The sequence below is a fragment of the Corvus moneduloides genome, chromosome 3 (assembly GCF_009650955.1).
Source record: "Corvus moneduloides isolate bCorMon1 chromosome 3, bCorMon1.pri, whole genome shotgun sequence".
Classification (NCBI taxonomy): domain Eukaryota; kingdom Metazoa; phylum Chordata; class Aves; order Passeriformes; family Corvidae; genus Corvus; species Corvus moneduloides.
The window spans coordinates 49,199,377-49,218,812 of NC_045478.1; the positions used below are offsets into that span (position 1 = coordinate 49,199,377).

Sequence of the window (19,436 nt, forward strand, 5' to 3'; positions counted from 1 at the left end):
TCCCAGCTAGACCCCACACATGCATTAAGGGGAGTGTCTAATTTCAGCTAATTTTTGGCATCTCAAGTTTTCTAAACTGGTCTCTATTGTCATTGAACAAAAAGCCTCTTTGGGTGAACCATTTTTTATATTTTAGCCACCTCTTGCAGACCAAGATCCTGTTCTCTCTGTTTAACTTCCCTGGTGATGAGGATAGCTAGTTAGACAATGACAGTGAAGTACAGATGTTTAAGTAAGTTTCAGTCAGCTGATTTATACAAAGCTATCTAAATGGAAAATCAAGGTAGAGTAGCTAGTAAATGGTGAGATCAAATCTTACTGTAAATTCCCTATAATCACAGTCCTTTAATGTCAGTTTGTCCAACTTGGATCCAAGTGGCATCCTTCTAAAAGCATGAAAACCAATAAATGTACTACTGGCAGCTGAGTTGCTCAGATACCACAGGAAGTTACACATATATGTATTTTGTATGTATATCTGTAAGCATTCACAAGTGTACCTCTGAATTATCTCTGAAGGAAAAACCAAAATAACATTAAATTGAAGAACTCCTTTCTACTGTATTACACTTAGAACCCTGAACTCTTGCACTACCTATGCATAAGATCGACCTCATGCAACAGGTTTAACAGACCTATCAAATTTCTTGCACCTAGAAAGAGACACTGTTGTTTCTTACTTCTAATTTGTTTGCTGATAAACGAAATCCTAATTTATGCAGCAGAAATGCCCTCTCCTGCGGCCCAATCTCATGTACCAGCTGTACCAATGAACCAGTGTGACACTTGCCGAGATCTCCTCTGGTATTCTATTTGCTATTAGAGCAGAAGATGTGGCTGGACCTAAAAGAGTACATTATTCCACATGGGGAAATGAACAGGCAAACCCGAAGTTTAGCTGATGTGAGCTTAGCTGAAGTGCAACTCCCTCTCACTTTCTCTCTCCCCTTTTCATGTGGTGCCACAAAGAAACAGGCTGGGAGCTAAGAGGACAAGTTTTATATGTTTCATCCTCCCGTCTCACAATTTTTACAGTATACTACGAAGCTGGTCTTCATCATCAGTTCAAGCTATTTTATTAGAAGAAATTGTAATGAGACCAGGTGTTACACCTGCAAGAAACTAGTAAATTTTAATACTGATATCTGAAAGCTGCTGGCTAGGAATAACACGACAGGAATAAGAGGTGTGCTTGCCAACATATGCTCTTTTGTTAAAAGGATGGGCCCTGATACTGCTTTGCATGCTGTTGCCAATCTTTCTGCAAAGATGAAAAGCAGCATTTATGCTGGCAGGATTTAAACACAACAGCATTAACATTCAACTCATACATGCTGCAGAGAGAAGAAATGAGATTATTTTCCTTTCCAGCTAAGTCGTATATGCTACTATGACATCTCTTTCTCTTTCTCATTTGACAATTTCGTGAATGAACACCAAAGCTTCCCAGTTATACCTTCCCTTCTATTATGTGTCTGGTTTTCCTGACTGCTATTTTTCTTCCAGCTATGATTAAGAGAAAAAGGGGGGGAGGGTAGGGGGGAAATTATGCTAGACCTATGATATAGACAAAAGCAGTAACTGTGCATAGCAACACAAGGCATGGTGACTCAAACATATAACTGAAATCCCTGGAAACATTTTTCCAGTTTGCCTTAGACAATAAAAATCCATAAAGTTGATACAGGACATTAAATACAGATTTCTACAGGAAAATGCCTCTGATGAAGATGATACTGGCCTGGAAAAAGAAGGTTAGATTAGCACATCTCTATTTTAAGAAGAAAATGTTGCTAGAGCATTTACAGAAGAAAAAATATAATGCACTGTATCCAAACAAAAAAAATTATTAGCATTATGCCTTATAAGAAAAACACTATAAAAAATATTTAAGCATTAACAGTTAATTAATATGCAAATGTTATCCCCAAAATATTTATGTAAAATCTTACATTATACTCTGTTCATGTAATTCTATCAAAAACTACTTCAATGGAGACAAGGAGCTGGTGGGCATCTGGTAAGTCTCAAGTAGCAATGAATGTACTATTTTTTTCAAGCCCATCCTGTTTTCACATTCTCCTGTGTCAGAGAGATGGGGACTGTGCATTCCCACATGAATTCCCCAAATTCTGCTCCTCTCACACCTGCAGGACCTGCCCTTTTCTGCTATCTGTTAGCATCTGCACTTCAAGAGAAACGGAACAATTTGCCTTAAAAGTGAAGGGGAGGCCCAGACATTTAATTTCTCTTTCATGGGAATCCACTGCTCCATCAGGCTTGGACATTCCTAGTTTTGCTATGTTTTAAATCTCCATGCAAACATTCTTGTAGCATTCCCTTCCACCTTCTCCTCCTCCTCAAACAGTCAGCTTTCCTGTGTTAGGGAGCTATGTCAATGCGTTTACTCTTTCCTGCTTTTACGTTCAGAGGGATGGTTCTCTTACTTTCTCAAGCAGAAAGATTCTTCAATTTTTTCTCCCATCTGAGTGCAGCTGCCACCTTATTATCAAAAGAGGGTCTATTCAAGAAAGCACTTCAGGCAGCACAACAGAATGCTTTAGGACAGCAATATATGTCAAGGCTCCATTTCAAGAAAAAAAAAAAAATGCTCTCTGACAACTCCAGAGAGCGTACAACCTGGATCTCTCTGCTTCTAGGACATCCCCAGTGACTGCACAGGATTAGAAGGAGGTTGTCTCTCAGCTGCTTTATGTCAGTTTTGAGCTGAAGCCCTTTTTCTTTTTTTGGTTTACAGTCAGAGGACAGCTTACCAAAGAAGGGAAACTTGGACCTATGCAGGTGCAGCTCCCTCTCAAGGTCTAAGACAGTTGTCAGGGTACCAAAAACAAATTTAACGATGGTTTTCTTTGTTACAAATCCGTGTTGTTTGTTCTTCCCTCCCTCCTCCAAACTCACCTTTGTGGCTCTTCCTTTCTGTCTGTTTCCTGACTCTCAACCCTCAACTTCAGTATTACAATACCTTTTAAAATTAAAATTGTCACTACATAGACTTTGGTATTCACACTTGTAAGTACTCCCGTTTCACAGGTTAGTCACTCTCAGTAATGACCTCCTAGAAACAGAGGTGCTTATTCTCCTCAATATTTGGATAAATCTGCGAATTTTCAGTATAGATGAAATCATAGATCACAATTCAAGAGAAACAATCAGGTGGTCTTCTGGTCTACTAGAACTCAAGATGACTTATTTCTGTTTGCCAATTGCTCTGAGTTAATCAGAGACAACATCTACTAATCCACAGAAGAACATTTAACCTGGTACTTCACAGATGCCTAGGTATTAACCTTACCATGGTCATTCAGATCTAGCAGACCCTAAACAACCTCACAGTGAAGGTATTAACTGAATCCAACTTCAGTTCATCAATTCCAGTCAACTTTCTGGAGCAGTACTCATCTTCAATGAAAACAGAATAACTTTAGCTCTGCTATAAAAAGTTAGATTTGGGAAACACTCTTCACTGACAAAAACTTAGTCAAAGAGGCTGATGAGCTAAGAGTACTGCAGAAGTTACAAATTTTCCAGGAATCACCTTTGCCTCATCTGTGTGAAAGACTGACCAAGAATTCTCTATTGGGCTCTTCCAAAGTTTATATGTATTGACAAGAAGTTACAGAATCAACCACTATTTATTTTCAATAGCCAGGACAGAAAGAAAACAAAAGGCCTAAACAAAGAAGTAGAAGGCTGGAACTTGAAATAACTCCACAATTTCACATATATGCAATAAGAGGAAGAATTAGGCCAACTACTAAGAGAATGACTAGAAATAGGAACAAGAATTCTTAAACTGGACTGCATAAGGGAATTCCTCCTGCAGCCAAGATCCTCACTGTTCAGTGCTCCAACAAGTTGATAAAATCTGTTCCTGATATTCACAATCAAGAGTGAGCAGACAGTCTGTCATTCATTATGCCAGGAATCTGGAATTTCAGTCTTCCACAGCTCAAGAGGCCTAGAACATGAACCAAAAGCAGGCTGCAGTCATGCTGGGCATGCTGTTCAGTCACAAGAGCCTATTATTGCCCAGCCTAAAGCATGTATCAGAATGTAAGATACTGATACAATTCTCAGCTGGAAAATTAACGTGATTTTGAGTGTTGCTCCATGAAGTTCAAGTGGTAGTATTTCTTAAATATGGCCTGATAGTTTTCTTTCTCTAATCTATCAGATCTACTATTAAGTGCATCTACCAGAACAGCCGAAGCTCCTAGCTTGTGCTGGAAAAAAAAACCCACTAAAAAGATCAACAGAAGATTGTTTAAAAAATAATTACTAATTTTCATTAAAGCTGCTTGCTTGTTCATTTCTCACTGAGGAAGTTTTTGCAGTCCACTACTTCTTAATCACACAGTTTTACCATACTTCCTCCTTCAGTTGAAGCTACTCTGGGCCTAGACACTTGTTTTGTGCTTAAATACAAAACATTTACTCCAACAAAATTTCTTCTTTTTTTGCCCAGGCTACAGAAAATAAAGGGGGAAAAAGAGCAGCAAACTGTAGATGTGGTCCAAGATTCAAAAAACATCTTTTCTGAGAGTCCATCAGAAGTCTGATACCTGAGGTGTTATTCTAGAGTTGGGAGGGAAGTAAACGAAGATGATGACAGCAGTCTGCCTCTCCATTAATAGATCAAACCTTTTATCTTCCAGGAATACAAGTCAACTAACTCAATCTTTGTGGATGAAGTTGCTGCATCAAAAAGGTATGCTAGCACATGGTAGAGAAGATCCCGTAAGCAGAGATTTCTCAGTCAGCAACCTGGTACATTCCATCTTGGAGTACACCAAAACTGCATGACTTTTTTCGTTCTGTAATGCTTTCAGTATGTACAGATACAGACAATTTCTGTTCTTCAGCGATTAATGTGGATGTACATTTTAACTGCTGAGTTCTCTCTACCATACTCTTTCTGTCCTGTCACTTTTTAAACTTCTTCATTTATTGGCAGTTTCTCATTCTGAGTAATTTTCCCAAGTTTGATGGAGCACTAGATTTCCAAGAAAGAGAAAAATAGTATTATGTTCCTTACCTGAATTTTGTCTTCTCTGAACAGGAATCTGCTGCTCTGCCAGGACCCACCCTGTGCTGGTTGCATTCAGCAACTCTTTTTGTATTCTGGCTTCATGGGGTTGGTCAAAGTCTTTCTCATCAGAGGTTTTCTGGTTGGAGAGAGAAAGAATTGCAAATGTACTCTGCCTAGCTTTTTTTGTCTTGTGCCTCTATTCCAGCAGGGTGACTCAGAGTTTAAATCTGTTTATTTTCCTTGCAGTTTTACAGCTTTGCACCTGTCAGTAGGGTCTGGAGAGACGTCTGTGGTTCCACCTACACACCAGGCAAGAGGGTTCCCAAACAGGCTTCTCAGCCTTAGTGGAGATGGGGAAAACCAGCAGTTTTCCAAGTCGGATGGAGCAGGGGATTTCCATTCAGAGAAGACAAAACTAATGAAGGAAACTGATTTTTCAACAAACCCTTACTTTAAACTGCAGCAGTTTCAGTACCATGCAGGTTTTTTTCTGTCCTGCCTCAGAGTTCCTAGAAAACTCTTCCTGTCTGAGGGGTTTTCTATAGCTCTCAGCACTGTTAATATCTACTATTCTGAGAGTTTCAGAGAGAGATGTGTAATGAATTCTGGGGTTAAGAGGAAAAGTTGTATGTTAAAAAAGATTACTAATATGGCTGATTAGTTTCAAGACTGTAACTCAGCTGCTTAAGAGGATCTGAATGTTCTTGCTGTCAGAGAAAAGGAAAAGCAAAAAGTATTTTTATTTGAAAGACCACCATGCTTGTCCACTCTAGAAATAAGCCTTTGAGAAAAACAACAACAACAACAAAATCAGTATTTGAAAGACTGACAAGGGTTGAAGGAACTAAATCTGCTGTTCCAAGCCTGAAAAATAAAAGCAGAACGTACAGATATGCTACCTTTTTACAATATTCACTACTTCCTGGAAAAGAGTTCTTTCATCAGTAGCGTAACTGACTTCTAGTCCTGTAACTCCAGATCTTGTAAGCAAGGGGGCTTGGCCTCTGCTCCCTAGAAAATAGAAGTGGAAAAATCTGTTACAATTTAGAAGGAATTTCATTACTTCAGTCAACAATACTGCTTTAGAATTAAACATGTAACTGAAAAGACGTATGGAACACAGTTTATTTTTATCTTTAATAATTACCACAATTAATTCCATGGACTTATTTTGTTCCTCTGGGGTGGAATAATTTTTTCTTGTCACTTTGTAGAATTCTGCCATAGTGGTAATCTTGCACAAATTCTCAGATATAAACAAATTTGATTCAAGAGAAATTTCACTATTTTACATGTACAAGAGTCCAGCTACTACAAAATGACTTTTAGTAAGAAATATTAAATGACTATATGACAGCTCACACAGTTTTTGTGCAAAATATAGTTTTAATTGCTATCTTAGAGTAGTGCTTTGCAAAATGCCTTACAGAATGAAAATGCTATATGACAGTATAGTTCTTTTTTTCAGCACACTGCTAAGTTACTGATAGAAATGGAAAAACATGAGCAACTGCTCACTTAGTGCACATTAGGAGTGTCCACATTGATAATGTCTGAGTAACATCTAAATTTGTATACATGCAGGAACTCAGCATTTGCCTCCCCTATTAAAAAACCCCTCTTTTTATGAATAATGCACAACACATACTCTGTTTTCTCTATACAACAGATAGTATGATCTCTGTTAAGATGACCTTGTAGATATTAAGAACTGGAGTTTTTAAAAGGTATTCTACTTTGACACATTTTTAAGATCTTGAGAATTAAGAAAAGTGTGCTTTCAGAAACAAATGTTAAAACGAGTACTCTGACTTACAAAGCAATAATAACACAAAAGGGGAAAAAAAATGTATCTCAATGTCAAGTCACTCCACAGGAAACTCAGAAAGTTCTAACCAAGAAAGTATTGACAGCACACATCAATTAAAGCAACGAATGTCACAATAACATTTAAACACATCATTTTATTTCACTAACAAAACCAGATCAGAACCTTTGTTTTTTCAAAGTATCACTGGACCTTTCACAGAAAGCTTTTTCTTGATAAATTATCAGTGGCACACACCTAGGGAGCCATAGCGGCTATACTGTGGAAAAATCTCACTTAGTAAGGTAATGGAAATAAATTTTCTAAAGATAGTAACAAGCATATAATACCAGAATAAAATTCACTGAGAATAATAAGAACTTAGCTTAACATGATATAATATCTACAATACTTTGAAAAATAAACTGGTAAAAGAAGAAGCTGTTGCCTTATTGCTAAATTTATTTTTGGTAGGTTTTTTGTCCACGCTTAAAATTTTAGACAGTATTTTGTGGTTTGATACACATTCACAATGCCAAAGAAACCCTGAAAGAAAAGAGGACTACTTTGGGGATGGTTTTTTGTTTGAGGTTTTTTTTTTGGTTGGTTTTTTTTTTACTAGCCTAAACCAGTGGTACTCAACCTTTAACAGCTGGAGAGCCACTTCTTAATAAAATGGAGTTGTAGAGCACCATAAAAATCAAGTATCAACAGTGTGATTTTTTTCCATCATGACACTTCAACGTGTCATGATGCTGCCTTAATGCCACCACACATTGATACATCACGACATGACACATCAGCATCCTCTCTCCCAGCAGCACTCTGTCTTCGATCCCTTCTGGCTGCTAGGAAGGAGTGGGGTGGAGGGGTGGAAGGGGCAAAAGGGCAAGTTTTTCCCCATTCTGCCCCACAGCTGCTGGGTGGGAGGTGATCTCTACTCTTACCTGTGGGGGGATCCCAGCAGCTCCTTTTCTTTCCCCCTATGGGAGGGGGAACTTCAGCGACTCCCACACTGCTGGTCCATTTGCTCAGTGCTCCCCGCGCTGCCTGATAGAGTGGAGCGCCGATCAGATGCCTACATTGCGAGAGCCGCCTGTAGGGCCATGAAGAGCCACATCCGGCTCTAGAGCCACAGGTTGAGTATCACTGGTCTAAACAAAGCCAAAAAGGTACAATAGAATAAGGGCCCCTGTTTGGATCCTAAAAGGATCAGATAAAACCACAAAAATAACCCTTAAGTAAAATATAAAACATACTGTCTTGCTTTTAACATTTTCTACTTGTAGCTATCCAGCAACTTGAGTAGGAAACTAAAGGCAGGTTTTCCTCTTTACACTTTTAGAACACTGCAGGAGCTTGTCCACAAGTACGCAAACGTGGATATTTTGCACACGTGTATGTTATCTGTGGTTTACAGCCCATGCAATAGTTCTTTGGAAGATATAAGCAGGAAAACTCCATATTTAATATGGCCATTCAACAAGACAAAATTTAATGAGATACACAGTAATATAGATACTCTATTACATTTGGCTTGCTACTGTTTGATTACTATGAAATAGCATTTTTGTAAAATATATTAAGAAAAAAGAAATAGGAACCTTGGCTTGAGAGTGTCCTCTCTCTATCAACCACTATAGCACCAGTGATTTCTTTTTTATCAGTATTTGGCAGTGCTGAGTCTGATGAGATGCAATAGAATAAAGCACAGATCGGATCAAACTCTGGGTCTGGTTCCAAATCTCGTCTTGTTCGAGCATGTAACTCCATACTGATGAGGGTAAGGTGTTGGACCTAGCAAAAAATAAACACAGTATGTTAGTTTGTTCTGCAGGTTTCTTAAAAAAAAAATTAAGAGAAGACTATCAGTGCAAATTAGGACAGTGCAGACATTTATATGGTGGTATTACATTGTAACTACAAGGTCCCACCTGAAAATTAACAGAAGTGATTAAACACGCATCTCTGGATCTCACTTTTTTGCAAAAAACACCACCTTAGGAAAAAATATTATTAATCATTTAACACATTTTTATACTCAGTTATGAAAATTCAGCATGTGTTTCTGAGTACCATATTCTTCTACCAAAAGCAGAAAGTAAGACAAAAACCAGATAATGTTCAACTTCAACAACTGTAAATTCCTGCAGTGTTTTCAAACAGCTTTGTATATTGAGCTGAATCACACTTCTGAACTGATGAAGAACAAAGAAACACTCTTAGTTTTTCTTCTCCCTTCCCCCTCTCACCCGAGACAAGCATGAAGACTCTTACAGGAAGGTAGGGAGAATACCTAACTTTGCCTTCGCTTGCATTAAGGAACTTCCACATCATATTACCAAGAGCTTTTTCCAGAATGGTTTACATTAAGAAAATGCTAATCCCTATATACTGTCAAGTTTTAACTCTGCAATAAAGACAGTATTATTTTATACTGTTTCAATGCTATGTTGCTGCTCTGTTGTCTTGCCTAATATTGCTCATAATGTGGACTAATGGAGAGGTTGGACAGATGATGAAGGAAAAGTTAGAAGTATTTCTGTGTATGTAAGCTGCCCTAGGGGCAGCCTGATTTCCTCTAGATTTGCATGCTAAATCGCTACAAACATCACTGAAGTGAAATTTTACTATCAAAGCTCTATCTCAATTTCCCCCTGGTTTCTTGTGGCTTCTCCTATGTCCTCTACTCAGTGCTATCTCCCTATCTCCTGTATAAACTGGCCAACAGCTAAATGCAAGGCACAGATGTGGAGACCATCTAGGAGCACATATACACACACACTGCTTGCCCAGTCAGCAGCCAAACACAGCAGTACTGTATTTACATTGCTTCCCTTTCTCCAGCACTTTGATTCCTCTCCCCACACCAAACACTCATCTGCATTAAATATACAGAGACCTTCTTTGAGATAGGCACCATTTTGCTAAATGTAGTAGAAACTGCCCAACAGGTTCAGAAGGTAACAAGTAGAAATACCAGGAGGGTCTGACGGACTGCTGCCAGATGCCTTATTTCTTAAGGAAACAATCCATTAAAATTATGGCCAACTAATTTTTCAAGTAATGTTTTTATGCAAAACTTACTATTTATTTCTTCTGATTTTTCCCTTATTTTTATTTTTAAAGGGAGGATTACCATCTTCTCAACCAAAATACTGTGAAGTTTAGTTCAATACTGTTACCTGGACATCAAGCTGAAACTGATAGATCAACTACTTAAAAGTTGCAGACATCACACACTGATTAATTTTTAAGTCATGTAGGAACCCAGGAGAAAAAGATTTTTGATTTCTGCCAGTATAAAATCGGCCTGATAAACTACAATTTTATGAAGTGACATGAAACATTAAAGTTACCTCATGTAAAGATTTTGCTTCCTGCAGGTTTTCCACACTGACTTTAAAACCATAAGTATTATTTAAAGATGGTCCTTCAATCTGGGAAGTCTCTTTCTTCGGAGCACCGAGGGCAGCAAATTGATTCTTATCGGACAAGGGAAGAAAAAAGCACAGGATAATGAGAAAACACAGGTTGCTAAACTCATATGTAACACAAAATAATATGAAGTATTAAATACAAAATTATCAATGAAAATGCAAATGCTACACTACAAACTACTAAGAAGTCCCCAACTTTTTACTATGTCCTCGTTTCATTTTTCAACATGCAAACAACAGTTGTATCTTTCTGCCTTCTACAAATAATTTTAGTTCATAGCAAAGCAAGAGGCAGTTTGAAATACTTAGAAAACCTCCCAAACAACCAAAAACTTCCAGAACCCTACCAAAAAGCCCTGCCAGTCCCACACATACTGGCTTTCTTGCAATTCTGAGGATATGGAAACCAGCAATTCTCTATTCTCTCTTGAGCAACAACTTGTCAAAAACTCCTGTTTCAGTCATCACTTTTTAAGGCACTGAATTAAAGGTACATTAAGTACCCCTTTGAAATAGATGAATACCAGTATACTGAGAAGAAAAAACTACTGGGTCACTCCAGTAATACACCTTGCCTGCCATTCTGTTTCCAACATGGGGAGCAGAAACACTGTTTAGGGAAAACAAGTCCAATCCCTTTCTCCTCTGTCAGCACACCACAAACTGACCTCCTTGTTTTCCAAAAATGTTTAGAACATTGTCTGAAAACTAATACACATTGAGACACATAAATATACACAGGTCTGGGTATACATATATAAAAATGGGAAGTCACACTAGAACTTAAAAAGGATGTTGTAACTCAAAGAGCAAAACAACATCTTTACACAGTGCCTCTTTAGTGTTTCATTAGTGTCTCACTACCCTAGAACAGCACCCTCAATTTCCAACTTACGCTCCCCCCAAATTAAACTCATAAATTTATTCCTAACTTTGAGTGTGCTCTGATTCTACAACAATTGTACCCTACCATTTAAAATGTATTTTCAAGATCTTAACAGCTAAAGACAAAAACAACAAAGAAGAAAGAATGGAAATGTGTATACGTGGCGTAATAAAAATACATCTGTACGGAAAATGTTAATTTACCTTCATTTGTGTGGTTAGAAGTACTCTTCGAAGACCATCAGTATTACTTCCTCTCTTGTGGCTCAATTTCTGAGCTTTTGGTTCTGTAAACGTATGAGTGAAAGACTCCTTAGCCTCAGTAGTATTGTCTAGGCATTAAACAACATGCAAGAAACAACAGAGGCATTTCCTTAACATTACAAACAAATATTGCATATATAAGCAAATACAGCTTTATCCTTCATCAAAGCCAAAGCACAACTACTGCAATTTGGTATTTATGGACATTTAGGAACATATAGTACAAGGCCAGTAAGTTACAAAGCCTCACATCATTATCATCTTGAACACTGCAATGTTATTCACACTATACGTTGAGATTATTTTTGGAAAAATACAAGCAATATAGTCAACAAGATCAAAAAATCCCCCAAATAAATATCACTTCTAAATTAAGCTTTTAACCAGCACTTCAGAGTTCAGATACTAGAGACTGTTAGGAAGCAAATGGATGTTCTACTTCTAGACTTTTTCAATAATTCAGTAGTTACTTTAACAACAATGCACAGAACTTTTTCTTTCAAAAACTAGTTTTAAATATATTTCTGCAGAGATATAATTTTTTTCTTATTATGTCAAAAGAAATATATTCAGATTTGTGTGTGTGTTATTAGAATCACTTAATGGATTTACCTGCAGATAAAGGAGTAAAACCAAGAACTTCAGGCATTCCATCTTGCTTTTTTCTCTGCACAATGGGTGTACTATGTAGGCAAATGGATTCAGAATTTCCCGGATCTTCATTAACTGGAAATGGAGATGTGTCAAAGGATGTCCTAATGTCCTCTTGGGTGCATGGAGAATTTTGTGCACTTCCAACAGGTACTACATCACTTCCTTCCATGGAAGACAAAATAATATCCGGATTTTTCCACTCTGTGTCTTCTAAACTGCACTGCTTGGGATCTGGAGATGCCACCTGCTGCCAAGGAGGAAGCACTGGAGAATCTGGTGAACTGTAATTGACATAATAATCTTCCTCCTCCTCCTCCTCCTCTTTATCATGTTCTTGAGCTGAAGTAGTGTGTGTCTTGCTTTCACATGAAGTTTTATTAGAGTCTATGTCATTTTTAGTATTTACAGAAGTTCCTATAGTGCTTATAGACTTATCACAGGTTTCCTTGGTTTGTGTTTTTGTATTTTCTGCCACAGAGGCAGGAGAGTTCTTTGTAGGCACAATAGGTCTTTCATCTTCCAAGCTAGACAAATTTAAATCTTTAGCTACTTTTATTACTTCTATAGATTTCTCTTCAGACAATACTGCAGAGCTGAAATTTTCATCTGCCTTTGCCAGCTCAGCAGGATGATTCTTAGGCAATTTCTTGAAATGTTCATACTCTTCTTTGGCATGAAGCCATATCTGAACTTGCTGTTGGCTTGGGGCACACTTGCATGGCATTATGACTATTTTTTTGTCTTCACTAGTTTTATGGCTATTACTTTCTCTTTTATTAACAGTAGAGTGACCATAATGAGGAGGAGATCCCGGTCTAGGACTTTCTGTCATTGCTGAAAATGCAGTCTTCCAGAGTCGTAGACCTTCTAATGAGAAGTCCCCCTCAAACTCAAGAAGGTCATTTGGAAGTCTGGTTTCCACTGTGAGAAGCCGCCCTCCAATCTCCCTGTGAAAAAAAGTAGTCTGAATTACTGTTTTACTCTAAACTTCACTGCAGGCAGTCCTCCAGATGATGGAAAACCAGAGTACTACTAACTAGTTTTCTCACTGTGCAATTCCCATAGGCAGTATTTTTATTTTACAAACCATGAAGGCACATTCCTACTTACTACAACAATATACAAAAAAACCTTCAAAGTTCCATGAAAGAAAACGGGTATTTGGACTGGAAGCACAGTAATTTTCAACTTCAAATGTATGTATATCAGATGGGATCTTTCATGCATCCATGCCACATAACACCATAAAATTGTTTACAGGAAAAAATTAAAATTGAATATAATCACAATCATACGTAGACAGAAATGCATTCAACACAGTACCTTGGCTTTTCTGGGGCATCTGCAGGATTGCTGCAAAATGGTTCCTGATAAACTGTTTCTGCAAGATCATGATCCAGCAAAGTTGCCATGATTTCTTCACGACTGGGTGGGGACATGAGAGGCTTAAGAATGTGAGCAGTACGAGGTGTAAAGCTTCCATTCTTTGATTGTGAGGGAGAACTGGTTGATCTTGGCGAACTATCTGGAGTTGGAGTTAATGCTTCATTGTTTCTTGAAACATGTAATTCTAAATCCTCAGAAGCTGCATCTATAAGCTCACCATCAGGCGATGACAATAAAGATGTAAAAGAGGTATTAACTGAATCAAGTGGTTGACAGGGCTCAAAAGTGGTTTCTTTTCTAATGTGGCTTTGAATCCAGTCTGAGCAGGTTGGCTGAGAAAGGTTAAGAAATCTCTCTTTATTAACTGTATTTCTATTCAATTTGAATTTTTCATTTAAACAGACTTCAGTCTCTTGAGTACAAGAGGTATCGATAAAACTAGATCTAGAAGTAGAAGAATGAATGGTTTTCCTCCATTGACTATGGCAGTGGTTCTCACTATTATCTAGTGAGGTCTTCTCAAAAAGCTCAGGGCTCAGGGAACCAGACTGTATCCATTTATTTGTGCTTGAAGAATGTTGCTTTTCTTCCTCAGATTTTTGGTCATTATGACACAGAAAGTCATTTTCTGTTGTTTGTCCAGAACCAAGATCCTGAACTGCATCACTCAAGAATTTCTGGGGCAAATTTTGATCTGCTGGGACAAACTGGCTTGCAGAATAAAAACTGCAAAATCCACTTTGCCCTATAGTATTAATATCAAAGTTGTAATTGTGGTCTGGAGATAAGCTGTCTTCAAGTGAGTAACAGCTTTCAAAACCAGGGTCTGAAAAAAAAATGGGGCTGTCATCAGATACAGAGTGATCAATGCGACTGGTAATCGGCTGGCTTGCAGACGCCATTTTTGAAAATTTTGCTGTTTTTTCTTTAGGTTTTGTGCTCCTGGGAGCACGAGATTTTCTTGATGATGTAACTGACCGTGACCTTTTGATGGCTTTATTCTGTTCAAGAGGGCATGGTACGCCCTTGCTCAGCTGTGGTTTGTCGGGCAACGGCTCCTGTGCAATACTGGCATTCTGAGCTTTCTGCTGTCTCTTTTGGAGCAACTCTTTCAAAACAGCAAGGCCAGACTGTCCTTCACCAAACGCTGATGGGGCCACTATATTCCTGTTTTTATACTGGGAGATGGGTTTTGGTTGCACTGTTGCTTCTGACAGAGGCCTTTGTTTTGTGGTTTCAGGTTTAAAATGTGACATATCCAAAAGAAATCCTCTCTGGTTTTGATCGCAATTTAACTGTTTCACTGGACTCTTCAAAGACGTTACAAAGCAGTTTTTAGGCAACTGAAGTGGCCCAGGGTTTTCCTCAGATGGCTTAAGAATAGAAGAACAAGGATCAGAATGCTTGGATGCCTCTGGTAAACAAAAAATCTGCTGTTGATTATTGTCTTTACAATGCAAATAGTTAGTGGCATGTAATTGATCCATCTTTGCTGTGTCCAGAGAGTCACGAGTTTCATTTAATTTCCCAGCTGGTGGCAAATATCTGACTTGCAAATTTTTTATCTCTTCCGCTTTTGGGGAAGTCTTATCTTTAGACATGTGCGCATTCTGTATTATGTGAGTTGAGTGATTAGATGGATCAAATATGTTTTGAATGAGAGCAGAATCCTTCATTCTAAATACAGCACTCTGAGTCCTGGACCTTTGAGAGCTCATTTTTGGTACTTCCCTTCCAGATGCCACAGGAGTAGATGCGAAAGATGAATGAGGGTCTTCCCGTGGAGCAGACAAACACTGTGCATCTACAGGCTTATCAATTTCCATCAATGAGTGAAAACAGCCCGATGAATTACCTTGTGCATCAGCTGAAGGGAGCTGTGCTGATGGCAGATATCCAGCTGAATAGCCAGGAAGAGGACTGTCTTTGTGGTTGTGAAGTGGCTGAGAACAGAGAGAGTTGTAAGAAATCTCAGGCAGATCTTGATGTTTCAGCACAAACTTGACTTCTGCAGTAGAGCGACCATTTCCTTTTTCATCTTTAAATACAATGCGTTTTCTTGAGGACGCTTTTTCAGCCGTTTTTTGTTTTGTTCTAGGTTTCTTCTTTCCATCATCTGGTGTTTTATTGGCCTGATTAATTTTTTTCTTTTTCTTGGTAGATACAGTGGGGCTGGCAAATTTCTTTTTACATTTCTTAACCTGAGTTTTTGCTCGACTAGTTTTTCCTACACTAGTATTAACAGTCTTGCTGTTGTAGATATTGGGCCCCCTACTAAATAAAGCTTCTCTGTCCAGGTTGGTCAAAATTTCTTCTGCTTTTGGATCAGTGGGAGACCAGCAGCGAGGTGGAGATGTGTTTACTGGGCTTGTGCTTCTCTCAGAAAGAAAACCTAACTTAGACATAACATCACTATAGTTATAGTCACAGTCTTCAGCTTCAGCGCTGTATGAGGGCGAAGGAGGAGAAAGAATTGTATGAGTCCTTTTTCTGAAAGATAAAGTTCTTTTAATATTTGTACTACCTGTTTTTTGTGGTTTTCCAGCTTTTTTCTTGGTTGACTTATGTTTTGCTTTCCTTTTGTGACTTTTCTTTGGTGTTAGTGGATAAATAGGATATTTGGTTGCAGGAGAGTCAGGAACTTTTGGCCAAAAGTCCTTTAAAGGTGCAAGCTTTTTATATAAATTCATCTTTTCCTCTGTGAGTACTACTCTTTCCTCACTAGAATCTACTTTCCCCAATTTAACAAGCATATTTTTTCTCCCTCTAAATCTATTGATGATAATATATTTAATAATAACAGGTGGCAATTTTTTAGAAAGTTTTCTACGCTTTCTAGACTTCTGAGACCCATCCAAACTTTCAACACTTTCTATCGGTTGAGGTAGATTAATTTTTGAATTGTGTGCGACAAAGCTCGATTCACTGTCTTCAGTCTCATAATTTACCTTCCGTTTTGTTCGGAGCGTGTACTTATTCCCACACAGTCCAAATGACTGCTCAGTTTCAAGAGATCCATCTGCAAACTGGCAGTCAGTGTAATTAGCAGTACTTGTAGGCATTTTGTTTTCAAAAGCCTCAAGAGGAACTTGAACTAAGTCACTAGGTAAAGCACTATCCTTATCAGGAATGTTACTACAAGCATTACCTTGTGTATAGCAGCTTTCCTTCACGGATGCAACATCATTTACACTTGCAGGCTCCTGACGATTGATAAAACTATGCTTCTTTTTATTCAGTTTCAACCTGGACTGTTTGTTGCCTTGCTGTAATTTATATGTCACAGGAGCTAACTTCTGTGGCCGACTGAGACAATTAGAAAGAACAACACTAGGAAAGAACATATAATGTGCTGCTTGTTGACTGAGGCTTGGCTTTTCTGCCTTGTGCTCCTGAAATTCTTCATACCTAATTTTAAGCTTATTAAGGCCACCTTCATCAGTGTTATTTTCAAGTGAATGTACCACAGTTCGACTGCCTCCTGAACAAGATACCAATTCACCATTTTCTGTAGCTGTTGCTGGAAAATAACTATTTATACTTGCACTGCTGGATTTTTCATTTACTTCAGAGGACATTTTACCTTTGGAGTGGCTCGTATCAGAAAAGTTATATAAGTTTTTATTCAACATGTCACCAATATGGCGGCCCACATGCATAAAAGAGACATCCTTTTCAGCCTTTCTAATGCTAATGTACTTCCTACTAGGTATTGGTCTGTTCACTGATGAAATATCATCTTCATAGTCAAAAATATTATTTCCACATGAAGGAACTTGGAGAGTATCTTTCTTGTTACTCTCTTTGTGAGAGTTTTCTGCATGGGTACTATTGCTGAATGGAGTTGGGTACTTTGCTGAGTAAGTGCTTTCTTTTGTAAGAGAATGGACTGAAAGTTCAGGTCTTGTTTCTGTGTTTGGTTGTGAGAGGTCTTCTACAAAATCTTCATTATTCAAAACATGGTTAGAAAGGGCACTTGTGTGTTTACACTGAAAAGTAATTTTAGCAGAAGATGGGGGTTCTAGTGTAGCAGCATCTTTGTGAAAGATTGAGGTCTTAACAGACATTTTGCTTGTTGCAATGACGGAGGAGTGAGTTCGAGAACTTTCATTATTCAAAGGATTGTCTGAAATGGAAGACAAGCAATTTTATTCTAGTTTCCCTGTAAGAAAATAACCTAAGCCATTAAAAATTTTAATAGTATTTTTCTGAAAGCCTTCCCATCCAAACAAGAAACAAAACTCTTGCAAATCACATTACATTTATAATCATGACAACTAAAGACCCTGACTACATGAGTCGCTTTATCAAAATCACATCATCAGTACATTTGTCTCAGGCATTTTGCTGGTAATTCCTCAATGGCAGACTTGCATACAATTGTCAAAGATTTCATGCTGACTTTCTGAAAGAAGGCTTCACAATCACTTTCAGATGACTAAATACAAACAGATTGATTTCTAGAAAAGGTTGTACCCTGCTTTGTCCCTGAGAAGTATGTGTACTCATTGGCTCTGAAAAACAAAAAACTTACCTAAATAACCTTCCTCCTGCAGAAAAGTCATTGCACAGAAAGCTAAAGTAGTATATCTTACAACATGGCAAGGGCTTTGTATGAACTGTGCTGGGCACTAAACATGGGTAGTTTCTGGAACTTTTATAAAGCAGAGCAATACAGCACCCACCCAGGTGTTCATGCAAGAAGCTTGCACCAGTTAGTTAGATCCTGGATTCATATCCATGTATTAATGTTCCCACATAAATCTGAGACCAGCAGGGGCTGTGGTAACTTGTCCTGTGCAGACTCATCACATGGTATGTGATGATTTTCATCTCTCTCAGTGATACTTTCACCATATTCGTTGCAGGATAAGTATGGACAGGGAAGTGGTAACAAATTAACAAGTGTGTGCTCGCTCATAACCTCGCTGAACCACAAGCAACTTGAGAGAGGTTATACCACTGCAAAGAGGCAGCTACCACAGAGCACCTGGCACACAGAATTTGTTCATGTGTCTACCTCTTTAGCTGAAATGTTGAAGGGGGATAGGAGTTATGAAATATGCTGTATGACCTGGAAGCATGTGCTACACACTGATGTACTAGACTGGGGATCCTTTGGGCCTTTACTGTAAATCTCAACCAATTTGGGGATTACCTTAGATTCATCCTGCTTCATCTTAGCAATTTATTTGCTGGTCATTGAGAAAAATAAAGGAAGTCCCAATCTGTTTCTAATAACATTTTCTAATACATACACAGAGTCCTTGATCTGTGAAACACAGCTGGGAGATGCTGCCTATTATTCTTTGAGGGTAGAGTCCACAGAAAGAATGAAGATGATTAACTGAAAACTCAGAAAATGCAAGTTTGGCAGTGTCAACAAACACCTGGAAAATACCTGGCTATTCAGATATAAAAACTGCAAAAATACTTGTCAGTCAGATCATACGAACACAGATTCATGTGTGGATAGGCATTTTCTAATTTAGAGGACCTGGACTGAGATCTGTTTAGAATTTACTGTATCTTCTATTATAAGAAATCAGTGTAAAAGTTCACAGTAATAAACTTTCTAAGCTGACATTCTGCATGTGACATTTCACATACTTAAAATATGCTAAAATTTAAACAATTATTTAAGATACAGTCTCATTATCCAGCAACATCTCTTATTACAACAAATTAGAAAGTATGGCAAATAAAGAAATCCCAATCGTATATTTGACAAAAGCAAATCATATTAGCAGTACATCAAACCTTGTATTAATCCTACCATTATACCTATAAAAGCAAAGGAAAAAGCAAACTATGTTTTAAACACTGAATACAAAAGAATAGCTGTGGTTGTCTATATAATAAGATCATATAGCTCACTTTCTCAACTGAACATTATAATGTGACATGCAAATTTTCTAATGAAACAAATAATATTATTTATATATTTGCC

At 38.0% G+C, this 19,436-nt stretch overlaps 1 protein-coding gene across 2 annotated transcripts in view; it reads right to left on the reverse strand.

The window, feature by feature from the left end:
* REV3L (REV3 like, DNA directed polymerase zeta catalytic subunit) overlaps positions 1–19,436 on the reverse strand; it is a 119,571-nt gene that overhangs the window by 27,586 nt on the left and 72,549 nt on the right. Inside the window, exons 13-18 of one of the 2 annotated variants that reach the window (XM_032101488.1) lie at positions 13,424–17,612; positions 12,059–13,047; positions 11,387–11,514; positions 10,217–10,342; positions 8,462–8,654; positions 5,950–6,061 (exon numbers count right to left, since the gene is read on the reverse strand). In XM_032101488.1, the coding sequence (XP_031957379.1) occupies positions 5,950–6,061; positions 8,462–8,654; positions 10,217–10,342; positions 11,387–11,514; positions 12,059–13,047; positions 13,424–17,612 (5,737 nt within the window). The remainder of the gene's footprint in view (positions 1–5,949; positions 6,062–8,461; positions 8,655–10,216; positions 10,343–11,386; positions 11,515–12,058; positions 13,048–13,423; positions 17,613–19,436) is intronic. The other variant, XM_032101489.1, reaches the window with a different exon arrangement.